Raw genomic sequence first — 13307 nt, 5'->3', positions numbered from 1 at the left:
ACACGCGAGGAGGTATTTTTTTTTAAATTACGTCACTTCCTTAGACGATACAACAGGATACAGACGCCAAAACATCAAAGTGTGCGAAACCGGGACTTGCCTGCAGCGTCGTCACAACACTTGTCAATTTAAATCTTCGTGCCCGTAAGCATCGCTTCTACAGGTTAACTGTTGTGCCAGTGTGTACGCTGTAAACAGAGTAACAGCGAACAGCCTATTTATTATACCTTGGCAAGTAACAATATTCTAACGGCACGAAGTCAGGTCGCTCGTCCCGTTTAGGCAGGGGTATCCAACCAACAAAAGTCGAGCCACATCGAACAAACAGCTGCTGAACTACTTAATTTTCCCGCCTTTCATAAGGTTCAATGCCGTGTTTACATCACGCCATATCACTTTTTATATTACCTTTAAAATCAAGTTCGTCCTGATGATGGAGGCAGGTAAAGCTTCCGAAACGTCGGTAAGTTTATACCGGACGACACGACACGGCGCAACATCCTTCAAGACAGCCCCCAAGTCAAATACCGACTTAAGCTGTTCGAACAATTCTATGCCTAAATTATAATCAACACACTTGACATATAAACTTCACAAAAATGCTATATCTGACGTCTTCACGGGAAATGTTACGTAACAGTTCTGCAAGTTCGCTTCCATAAAATCATTGTCTGGCACCATTTCCACGCAAAGGCGTGTGTGTGTGTGTGTGTGAACAGGGAAGGCAAAACGAGAAAAAAAAACACTTGCAGAGCCAAACTGGAAATATATCCGACAAGTGTGTCCAAAGTCCGTACACTCATACAGCGGTGAGAATGGAGAACTTCTTCTGGGTTGTTAATAGTCATAGTTCTATCATATTCCTAAAAGAAAAAATGCTAAATCCATAAAATGTATGCCCGTTCACAACACGAAATATAAACTTCCACTAGTTCAGTTCTATTACCATGTATAATACCCATTGTTGAAGAAACACGAACTGTCGGCATTAGCGGACGGAATAAATTAATCTTTCAACAATGTTTGCTGCCGCAAAATAAATTCAGACCAGAATGGCACATGTTTCTTTGCGAGATATTTCGTATATAGCAAGGAAAACGCTAAAATACTATTTATTCAAAAACCTAAAAACTAAACCTTAAAATAAACTTTTAAAACACGTGGAAGTTTCTGCTCTGAAGAAAAGAGAAAGGAGATCACAACTGGACGACACAAGAAATATATTATTTAAAAATAACAACAAAAAAACCGCTCCTCAACTGTCAAGCTGCAGTAGATTCAAAACACGCAAAGCCTATTTTGTTTAAATTAAGTCTCTGGCGAGGAATACAAATTAAACTAGTGTTGCAATGCGCTGTAAGCAAACATACGCTTATTAACGGGGAGAGGAACTTTCAGAATAAAAATATAAACGCCAAGGTCAAATAGAATGTACCAGATGCTTCAACAATCAGCAAACTCTGCTTTTTGCATTGGGGGGGGGGGGGGGGGGGGGGTTCGTAAAAGATTCTCAGTGTAAACAGCGATTATTTCCTTAAACAGCGTTAACCAGTTGATCTTTGTAATGGTAAAGCGTGGTGTTTTCTTCGCGGTACGGGCTGATTTCTTAAATATTATTTGGACGAGCACCGGTTTCAAAGGGTTAACTCGCATGATTTAAAACAAGTTGACACGTAAAAAATATGTTTGCAGAACATGGGTTTCTGTAGTGAAAAAGGTTCACAGAATGTTACTGATATTCAGGTAATCCCATCGCGTACTCACACGTAAATAGTACAATACAATTATTGTTTAATATTTCGTCTTATAAACAGAAAATCAGATCTGATTACAGATTCGCCTACAAATATCGTACTAAATAAATATCAGATCGGCAATAAACAGCTACCATAAAGATTAATTTTCAAACCAAATGCGAGCTGATATTAACTCTCACGACACGAAACTCGTCTACAACTTTAAATACATAAAAAAAACATTCAGTCCGTACCGCAAAGAAAACACAACACTTCACCATTACTGAGATCAACTGATTGATCGCTGTTAAAAACACGCACACGAGTTCCAAAAATAAAAAAATAAAAAAATAATGACGTAGCACACAGAAGCTGAAAACTATTACGATTTCTTTCCAGGAATTATGGCAATCTGTGGAAAGACTGTACTCAAACTCATCAGTTCACTGATCTCTTGTGGTGACACTGATGAATGATCCGTTTCCATAACGCCAAGTAATCTGCTTAACAGCTGCTCGTCGAAGATCATGTTAGAGAAAATTAACTAATTAATAAGCACAATCCTTTTAAAAATCGATCTTTGGTCCGGAAACACAGCGGGCTTGAATGTCCAAAAACCAAACAAATCTCCATGACTGCAGAAAACTGGTCTTCTGCGGTCGTGATATTATAACCTGCAACTACACCTGGTCGGTCTGGTTCCGGAAACCTCTGCTTCCAAGGTCGAAAACACAGAAAAGGGAAACATGTAATAAGGTTTTATTTGCAGCCTCCAGTCAAACACTTTTTATATACGGTTAATGCCAGAACGCAAAGGACGCTCCAAGTCCTCAGAAATGTTCAACATATATGGAGTTAAAACTTTTTTTTTTATTACGAAAGTTAATGACACTACACGCGAAGACCCTGCCCATGAATTATAAACTGTTAAGGAATGCAGACTGACCAACCAATAGCAGCTACAGACCAATTTGTTTTTCCCCAGCGCGCAGGATTACGGTCAGCCATCAATTTCGGAGAGGGGGAATTTGGATAAAATCACACAAAAAGTATATTTAACAAGTAGACATTGTTATCGGTAAAAATGTGATGGTCGTAAACCCTTCAGTTTTTACTTGATTTGGTCACGTAACGCAAAAACATTTCCGGGTACAAGGGTCGATCCCCCTCACGCCTCACCGCAACCAAATACCATCTACCTTTCCTGAATGACAATTCGATTTACCCAAAGCTTAAAAAAATACATAAACTGCATTTTATTAATACGTCTTCACGTTTAATCCATCGCATTTAATTCCAAACTAGAACATTCCACTGAGTCACGCACGTAATTACAAGAAGGCGCTAGGATTTCTGAAAGGAATGTGAAAGAAAATCTTAAGGCGCGAGCATTATCAGCTACAATCAGAAGAAAAATATGATAAAATATCTATTACAAACATAAAAAAACACGTCACTACGTAAACTGGGGCGTTAAAATGTTACTAGACACCCGGAAAATTAAAATGTACACGTAACAATCTCACGCTACAAGTAACAGCAGACATTCATGGCAACAATACAAACAGGTCCACCTATTAAGTACTGTCCGGTAACAAATTTCCCCACAAACGCCAACTAAATGATGTATTTGTAGTTCTTACTACAAATCTGTCCACCCCTGAACTATGCCCATTGTCTTACGATGCATGGGTATGAACATACCCGAGAACTTATTTTCTGAACACACTGTTGCACTGTTGACCTCCTTCCATTTCACCTCTGACTTCGGTCATGCATTTTAAGTGGATCGTTTATTCTTACTCAGCTCGAAGAATTCTGACATTGTTCGTAACTTGAACACAAAGGCATTCCGTTATAAATTGTTCCAGTGAATATGACGCTTAGGATCGATTCTTTTTACATATGATAAACATTTAAAATATCGAAGAATCGGTATTAAATTTTAGGTTCAGAATTCATCAGCATATTCGTTGTAGATTTTTTTCGATACTGAATCTTGGGGGTTTCATAAAAGCTTCTCAAGAAGGTCTCTGTTCCATGTAAAGGGTTTGTATTTTTTTAATTTTATTTCTACCGTATTTTAAATCTGACGGCACAAATACTCGAATAAAATTATCGAGAGAAACAATGCCAAGTTCTATGTGTTACGTTTGATATAACTTCTGGGGCACTGCACAAACTTCCTGGTACGGAAAGGTCCATAGCGCCTGGAATACACATCATTATAAATTAAATAATCGCCACCAGAAACAAATTTTTAACTGGTTTAATTAAAAATCGTTGTCGAAGAGACGTGGACTTATGATTTCTCATACCGTAGTTACTTACAACTTACAGTCATAAGTTTCTAAAAGGTACGGGCTTGGAAAAAATACTTCTGTAAATCTGAAAGGCACAGAATTACTGCAAACAATAACTTTCAGAAGACCACATCACTGTCGCGGGTGCTCGAATAGAACACTTCTAGTACGAAGCAAGCGTAACGAATTATAAGTTACAACAAAATACATGCTTACATCTTCTACTGGCTCCGATGTCCGTCGTTGACGTTGCACACAAAACAGTGTTACGTCGTGTCCCCAACCCTTGGTTCAGAAGAATAACTGAAATCATCAACTTGTCCGTTGACCGAACTCCCGTCACTGTTTCATAGAAATTTCACCATCTGACATAATTCTTTCGTTCTTTCGCACCACACCACATACAACAGAAGCTTTTCTGCTACTTCGTCACGGAACACTACAAAATAAGAGAACAGAGAACACACAAGACTCGCAACAAACCGAACGTAACTCTTCCATTCGTATTTCAACAACACTTCACACGACTACACCAAACAGGAAACGCAACAAGACAATGTTTCGAAAGAAAACAACTGCAGTATGAACTCAACACAACAAAACAAGTATCCTATCTTCTCCTTCAACTACAAAGCTTTCATCACGTGACACAAACGGGATACCAGCACAACGTATCACCTACATCGCCAAGCACCAACACACTGTCCTCCAGCACATTACCATGCTGCACAGATTACATCAACTTAGCGGCGCCATGCAGAACCCCACAGATTACCCTAACAAACTAATGCATTTCAGCGCCTCGTAGTGCTCACCTACGGTACTTCAACATCAGACGGAGAGCAAACACAGCCATTCTGAGGCAGATGGCAGTAGCTGTCACATGAATGTTTGACCAGTGACAATGTTTACTCAGGTTATCAAATAATATCCCACTTTCTTTCTGGAACGTAAAGGTTCATCAGAATCGCCTGCCACCGGACTATATCCTGAGTAGGCTGCATTCAGTTTTCTCCATAAATTCCTGTCTCCCTGAGGTCCATTTTAATGTTAACCTCCCACCTAGGTCTAGGTCTTCCCCCTTCAGGCCTTCCAACAAATACCCTGTAATCTCATTGTAAATTTTCAACATGACCTGTCTTCCAAATATCCTCTTCAACACTCCAAAACTTATCTTCACCAACATTAACACATGCCACTTTGGTGCCATCTTCATTTTGTTGTTTCTTAATATAGTTCTAATGAGGCCCGAATTATTTATTAACTTTTAACAATTTTGTATGGAACATCTACATTTCATAACCTAGGAGAAATAGGTCTCAAATAACAAACACTATCAGGCGAAAAATGCATGGACAGACACTTCATTATGTTTTTATTTTATTAAGTTTGTGGAAAGAACACAAAAGAATGAAAGGACAGGTGTATTAAAAAATAAACATAGCTAATAAACAAGGAAAATGCTTCAGTAAATAAGAAATGTTTAATCTCACAATATGTTGAAGTACTATTAATGTACAATTAAACATTTCAGAAAGATTCCTTTTCCATATTTTTCAAAATTCTGTATTTAATTGTTCTCGTGATATTACCATTGACATTGGGCAATGCGTCCATTTTCCGAGCGGCTGTCTGTAAAGAATAAAATCGCAAGTTGTAAGCCAATACATTCAAATACTTTTTGACGAAATGTAAAATGCAATTCATCATGTTTAAGAAACAATTATCTTCTGAACTGCAGCTAAAATAAAACTACAAACCTCTATCTTCTGCACAAGTTCCACCTCTCTCGAAGAAACAATCAAATTTGACACGCGAGATCCTTCATCGCTACCAACACGACCTGTGCGCCCACAACGATGAATGTAATCAGCCATGTACAGAGGAAAATCATAATTGATAACATGTTTCACCTGAAACACAAACATATAATTGATAAAAAAACAATTCAGTATCAGAATTTGTTTCAATGTATTTTATTTTATTTATGCAGCGGTCTTTTCTGGTTACACCAATACGTATGGTTCCAGCATTAAGTGTCAACGAACTAAGGCACACCTTGCACGTACAACATTCAAACTTACCCTAATAGTGTCAATGCCTCTAGAACCAATGTCCGTACAAGAAATGACATCCACATCACCCAACAGAAATGAGTTTAGTTTCCCCGTCCGAATATCAAATGGCATTTTTCCATTCAGGTTGACACATTTTACACCATTTTCATTTAGGAACATCGAAATCCAGTCACATGTCGGTGCTTTGTTGCTGCAACAAAAGACGAGTCAAATCATCGTGCCACGATTATCACACGTCGAGACGTAAATCCAAATTCTCATTACTGCATGAAGAAATTATTACTTGCATCAAAAGACTTTGAAATGTCGTGAATTTTAAGACATTCAATAATAATAATATCCAAAATAAAAAACAGGAACACAATTCCATCACTAAAGACATTCGGAGAATAAATAGGTCAAATTTTGTTGAGTTTTCTTATCGTATGAATGAAATATTATATGTATTAAAACATTTATTGAGAAATTAGAACACTGTGGACAATTACCTAAATATGATTACAGGGTGTTTCTTTACAACATCTTGCTTAACCATAGTCAGCAACTGAACGGGCTTCTGGGACCGGCCAAGCCGATAAAACTTTTGCGGAACGTGTGGTAGTATCCGATGAACTTGATTTGATGTAACTCTCAGTAATGACTCTGTCTGAAAAGAAAATTACAATACTACAGACTTAAATCCAATCTGGAAGGAATGCATTTAGTGTTTTCTTTAAGTTGGTCACTGCCTTGTGGAACCGCGACCAGGTGACATAAAGATAATATATCAACTGCAAAGTCATTTTATTCAACAGACAGCAAGCAGCCTACACGATGAAGTTACATATAATAATTTTAACGCAGGGATAGAAATTTCCGCAATAATTTTATGATTTCCCCTTGAAATATCGTGTTTCTTGATTTAAATTATATGAAATACAAAAAAAAGGCACGCAAATTCTGAGCATGTTATTGCACTATAATTAAATTAAAGTAACACTGAACATGATAAAATATAATAAGTATGAAATTGTGCAACCGTAATTAGCAAACCATAAACATAATTGTTTTATTAATTTCTTTCAGATGTACCTCTATAACAGAACTCAGTACATCCGGAAGACTTGTCGGTAACGTTGCACTAACCAACGTTAACTGAACGCCTGCCGGTACTGAAGTTAGTATGTTGGTCCCTTTGAATTGAAACTGCAAGAAAGACAAACAACAAGATAACAAAGTCAGTCAAGCTACAACCAAAATGTAAATTACGTGTTTATTCTTCCTGTGTAATATTACAGCTCTCAGCCTGTGCGTGTTGAAAAAGATTAAGACTGAAATATGCTTACATGAAAACGCTTCAGAAAATGACACAATTTCTCGTTGAAACTATCATCAAGCAATGTGTCCGCCTCGTCCAGTACCACATGGCGAACGTTCTTCATGCTGTAGATGCCTGCAAAATTTTAGTGTCGCTAATGAATATGTAACGATTAATTTGCTTCATTCTTTGCTTATTTACTTATGTTTCATTGAGGGTAAAGGTTACGTAATACGCATATTAAACGCACGGCATACAACTCTGAGGTTATGTTTGATAAGAAATTATTAATGTAAAAGTTCAGTTGACCTCTCAAAACAGAAACAAAAAATCGAAAGAAGGCAGATATTCTTTCTCAAATTTCTGTTGTATGTCACCAAGTTCAATTCCTGTTCAAACACATCCCCCCCCCCCCAAATTCTATTCAAATAGACGTGTTTCTACCTGTGGTAGTAAGTTTACTGAGGGCTCCGAGACTCGCTACCAACAAATCAACTTGCTCGTACGATGGGTTAAGCATTTTCCGTTTTGTGTGACCACCTGTCAACACCTGCGTGTTGAACATCAATTTATTGGCAAACTTCTCAGCCACTTTCTGAAACATTTGCAGATTACAACACAGTGCATGAAAATATTACATCGGGAAATAAAAAATACCAACTAAGATTTCTAACTTGAAAAATAATAAAAGCATACCTTGATGTGATCTATATTTTATGTCCAGTACTATACTTTGTGAAGCAAGGATCTGCTTGATAATTTTAATCTGTCACCATAATCTCCCCCCAAAAGATAAAGACTGACAGACCAGCATATGAAGTCATTCTAAAATCATTAATGAAACTGAACAGACAAAGAGAGCGGACAGCAGACCAAAGACATGCCCCATTCATGTTGATTACATCTCACGACATTTGTTAGACTTAAAGGGGAAGTGTGCTGTTGGCGGGAGAGGGGCGACAACATGGAAAGTTGTCGCAAGATACTGAAACGGCCATTATATTTATGAATTGAAAGTATTAATGTGAACGTACGCCTATTTGAATTGCCAATTCCCTGTTTGGTGACACAATTACACCAAGAGGGCTGTTGAATCGGTTCTCCGTTAACAGACGCTGCCAGATCAGAATCTGTTGTATCATAGGAAGAAGATATGCCAGAGTCTTGCCACATCCTGTTTCTGCAGTTAAAAGGGTATTATGCCCTTCTAGAATAGTAGGAATACCATCTTTCTGAAAATATAATATTGGAATTGTTACCGCATCTTTCTGTTTTGGAAACCACATTAGAGACAAAAAAAAAATCAATATTTTTACATGCAAAAATCATTCAGATCACTCTTAACTGCATAATAATTCTGAAAATCGAGGAACACAAAAGAAGTCACGAGGTAAATATACAAATAACTTACTTCCACAGATTTCAATCACATATTTCATCCTAGCTGACATAATTATCTTTGACTGAATATTTATACTTCAAGATTTCAATCCTAATTCGCAAACATGGTGTTTAAATCTGTGAAATTTATATGGCAGATCTGTATACTCTGCACAGTGTTCAAATGAAGACACGGCTTAAATATTTCTATACTTAGCATAATAAACTAATAACCCACATATTTAATACAGCACTTTAATATTAAAATTTGTTAAATAGTTTCACTAATTCAGTAAGTTTCAACCAGATGATAATCTTTGATTAGGAAAATTGTCAGAATAAAAGCAGAAAAGAGAAGACAATTCCACTCCCGTTCCTCAGCAGAACTTCTACTGAAAGTAGCAGGCATACCTGAATGACTGTTGGCTCTGTAATTTCCTGCTCCTCCAGAACACCAATTATGTTACTATTAATGCCAGTATCGGCAAAAGTGACGCTAGTTTCAGACGAGTCAGAAATTGCTGGATTCTGAAATAAAATAATTCAATTAAGTTTGCCACCTAAACCAATGCATACACACCAAAACTTCCATTTCATGGCAAACCTTTGTTACTCCAAAGAATATTTAATTCATATTCATCTCTGCCCTCTGAGTTGTTATATCAGAGGCTATTATTGCCTCCAATCATCAAGTCAGTCACCCTGATGATGGAGGCAGTAAGCACCTCTGAAATGTTGGTCAATATGTTTCAGACTACACAGCACATCCCACAAAACAATTCATCCTCGTACTCGACAAATTGAGAACCTGAAATTTCACAACAGTATTTTCTTTCACTGCTGCACGAAACTGTCAATCGGTTTCACAAATGGAAACTCCCTGAGCTACAGTAAACTTCATGACACAGATTCTACTGATGAAAATGAGTTTCCTCCATTTCATCTTGAATAATACAAAAAGGAATTATAATTTAGAAACTTGCACCTCTTCTACTGGATAAAAGATAGGTTAGGTTAGGTCTTGTGATATTCTAACCTCAAGCGTCCCTTCCCCACTGAATGGAATCCAGTACCGTATTTGCCTCGTATGTTTTTACCATATGTAATCAGTACATGCTACATACATATGTAACTTGGACGTGGGTTGTCAGAAAATCAAAACTAAAATTGGTAATTAAGAAAAATATCACAATGGAAGATTTAATATAAAATGTGTATGCTGTTAAAGTACTTTTACTTGCCTCCTTATATTTTTGGATTGTGAAGAAATCTCCCTTTGACTTCCTATGGTGCCATCCTTTAGATGCCAATGGAATGTTTTCAAATTTTCCATAAGTAAAACCTTTATAAAGGTTATATTCTTTCCTCTTACAACTAATATGTAACACCTGTAATTAAAAATAAAACATAACACTCTTTCCTGTACCTTACAATCTACTAATGAAAAATGGGTTCTCCATGTCTTGAAAAATAAATACGATTAAAGATTTGAAATTGTGGTAAAATAAATATGGTTTGCTAATTTATTTTTTATTTTGGACTTCTTCCATCATTATTTGAAATGCCAGTTATAAAAACAATTTGAAAGATGGATTTCTTGAAATGTTTTATTTTTTAAAATAGTTAAAATTTCAAATGATGGATAAGTCCATAGTAAAGAGTCAGTAATCCAATACCATCAAAAAAACATATAAAGAACAACTAAAAATGATATTTTGGACAATCTTTTTAAAATTGTAAAGATAACAGGAATTATTCTGTAAAACTTCTTTTCAAAAAAGATTCATAAACACAATTAAATAAAACTGATTTTGTTCACCTTCTTTACTTGCTTTGGAGATTCTTCACTGCCTGAATGTTTCTCTTTGATAGCAGCACGTGCATTTGCTGACAGAGCCTGTTGTAATGAGTAAGCATCAAATACTTTAGTTTATTTTCATATTACATATGGCTTTATGGTGTACTTATTATTACAACAAGGAGAGACTATATCTCTAAGGAATTGCAGCTGCAAACAGGCCAATTGACCATCCCCCAGATGATACATGAGTAAATATGAAGCATCAATGAAATGATTATGGCAGGGAAAAACCGAAGGGCTTAGAGAAAAACCTATCCCGGTTCTACCAAACTAACCTGGGAGTTCTGATCAAAATCCTGATGACTTGGGGAGAGATGACTCCTGACATGTCTGCCTGCCTGAGATTATTTTATTGAGTTTTGGAATTTGTCACTAACATTGGGCTCAAATTACGAGTAATAAACACCTCTTTACGTAATTAAACCTGTCTTTAGACTAAGTAGAGAATTCCAGGATAAATCCCCTTCTCTCTTACACAATAAGACACAAAACATGCAAGAAATAAATGTGAAATGGAAGAAAAGTAATCAAGATAACTGCCTAGAAAATGCTGTGGTAAAATAACAACTGGAGCATATTTATACCTTTCACGACCAGCAAGTCGTAAGTGACAAGGAAATGGGTTCTAACTGGACATGTATCTAAAAGGGAAACGAGAATGAGGGCTGATACTGCACCTTCCTCCTTTCATTTCTGCAAATTATTTTAAAAAATGTAACATACCGGATGGAGGTGAAACTTTGCAACAGATACGATCGATGGCTGACGAAATAAAACCGATCTGCAGAGTTCACACAAGCCGAAACGTAACTGCATCCTGATAACGTATTCACTGTAACAACACTATATAATTGTATCAATGTTATGGAAACATGTTAAAGACGTCCAACCCAATTAAATAAAGCATATTCTATATTTGACGTCCATTTTGATTACTCAATAAGAAACTGCTACCTCAGCAGACACAAATAATTTCCTTCCTATACATATTAAAACCACAAGATTAACAATTTATCTGAACAAGAAACGTCTCTGTAATAAGCGAAAAATACAAAATATATGCAAAATCAACATGGTATGGACCACAAGTCACTAATTACCAACATCCCAGCAAAACATACACAACTACGTAAGTAAAGAGCCACAGTCGCGCCGTGCCATTTGTGCTACCATCTATGAAAGAGAATTGCGAGAGATTTGATGATAGCACGAGTGCAGTCGGTTAGAAGGTTAACTGCAATCTAGCCTTCAAACTTTCACACAACTTCCTCTTGCTCACAATGCATTTGAATATTTTAAAGAACCTTGTGCGACAAAATGTTTTGAATGTGGCAAAATCTAGTTACAGCTAAAATGTTACCTACTTCCACCAATAAAGCTAACACAATTTTTCTCAAAATGGAAAGAACATGGAGCTTCAGAAAGATTAATGATAATACAATTAGCCAGAGATTTATGAAAAAAAATGCATGATTTACCAAGAACGTTAGAATAATTTTCATGACTCACAAGTTCCTTGAGTAATAACAAATTATCTTGGAAATATAATGTTTAACTCTAAACACTCTCAGATCTGAAGATGGCCTACAGTCAAAAAACTTAATTTAGAAACATACACGTAAAAAACTGACAAACTGATTGAAACTTAACATAACGCATTGCACAAGTGCTTGCTGCCTGAGTCACAACCAAGATTATAGAGGCAGCAAGTTCATCTGAAATACGCAACAACCAGAAGACAGCCATCTTCATAGTTAAACAACATTCAGAAGTATTCATATCAAGATGTCCTGGCTTCAAATCCTGGAATGTAGGTTAGGTTAGGTTAGGTTAGCAGTGAATTGGGTTTTTCATGGTCTTCGTAAGTCCCTCCAGATATAGTGCACGAAAAAATATATAAAAAAATATTCTTTCTTTGCAACTCACCATAATTTCACTTCCTGAAGTGACGTGTTCTGTCCAGCTGCAGGTGATTTATCGGAACATCGTGACGTCACATATTGAAAATGCTTTTGATGAATATTCTCCCATTAATTTCCACTGCATTTCATACATGATCAGGTTAACTCAATGTTAAAAATCTCGTGTTGACAAAATTCCATACACGGTTACCACTCTGCTGAATAAAATAATCAGTTACTATTACATATCTCATTACTAATACAGGATGACGTAAAGAATGTTTATGATCGTGGCATCTTCTAATGTATTAAGACTAAAGTAAGCTTATCCTGTTTAGCCAAGGAACGATGCATTCCTGTAATTGACGATTTAAAATGACTTAATTCGCCGCAACAAATAGGTTATCAGACAGCGTTGATTTAAAACGAAATATATAATTACACAATCACTGATATATTACTATGCTTTGTTTATGCATTTTAAATATTTTTGGATGCCCTTTCAAAATGTACATTCTGTACAGTCATAGAAATAAATACTGACAAATTTTGTTAACATGAAAACAAAACAATATTTAAATTTTTTTATAAGATATTCAAACTGTTCCTATATGTTTCATTTGCTACAGTTCACTCTAAGTCTCACACCAAGTATCAAATACACTTTTGGAGTGATATTCGTCTGTGAGAATAAATCCCTTGAATTAAAATTATAGGAATAAATAATAATCATGGCACGTCCGAAACAATT

At 36.2% G+C, this 13307-nt stretch overlaps 2 protein-coding genes across 2 annotated transcripts in view; both read right to left on the bottom strand.

Annotated features, from left to right (window-relative positions):
* Positions 1-4765, bottom strand: part of LOC110828775 (uncharacterized) — a 45019-nt gene extending 40254 nt beyond the window's left edge. Inside the window, exon 1 of the mRNA XM_022061789.2 lies at positions 4256-4765. The gene's annotated coding sequence lies outside the window, so the exon portion shown is untranslated. The remainder of the gene's footprint in view (positions 1-4255) is intronic.
* Positions 4766-5503: 738 nt separating this feature from the next.
* Positions 5504-12671, bottom strand: Dbp21E2 (putative ATP-dependent RNA helicase Dbp21E2). The gene is made up of 13 exons (XM_087349336.1): positions 12582-12671; positions 11379-11487; positions 10614-10691; positions 10036-10182; positions 9206-9322; positions 8449-8646; positions 7859-8009; positions 7443-7549; positions 7189-7302; positions 6606-6763; positions 6124-6307; positions 5800-5952; positions 5504-5671 (listed from the first exon to the last, which is right to left on the bottom strand). Exons 2-13 carry the CDS (start codon positions 11469-11471, stop codon positions 5570-5572), a joined length of 1602 nt encoding a protein of 533 aa, XP_087205462.1. The 5' UTR covers positions 11472-11487; positions 12582-12671; the 3' UTR covers positions 5504-5569.
* Positions 12672-13307: the final 636 nt, after the last annotated feature.

The sequence above is a fragment of the Zootermopsis nevadensis genome, unplaced genomic scaffold, assembly GCF_977971745.1.
Source record: "Zootermopsis nevadensis isolate Lab colony 2312 unplaced genomic scaffold, Znev_1.0 Znev_ptg000016l, whole genome shotgun sequence".
Lineage (NCBI taxonomy): Eukaryota > Metazoa > Arthropoda > Insecta > Blattodea > Termopsidae > Zootermopsis > Zootermopsis nevadensis.
Note: the sequence above shows the minus strand (reverse complement) of the source record. Positions and strands in the feature narration are given on the sequence as shown.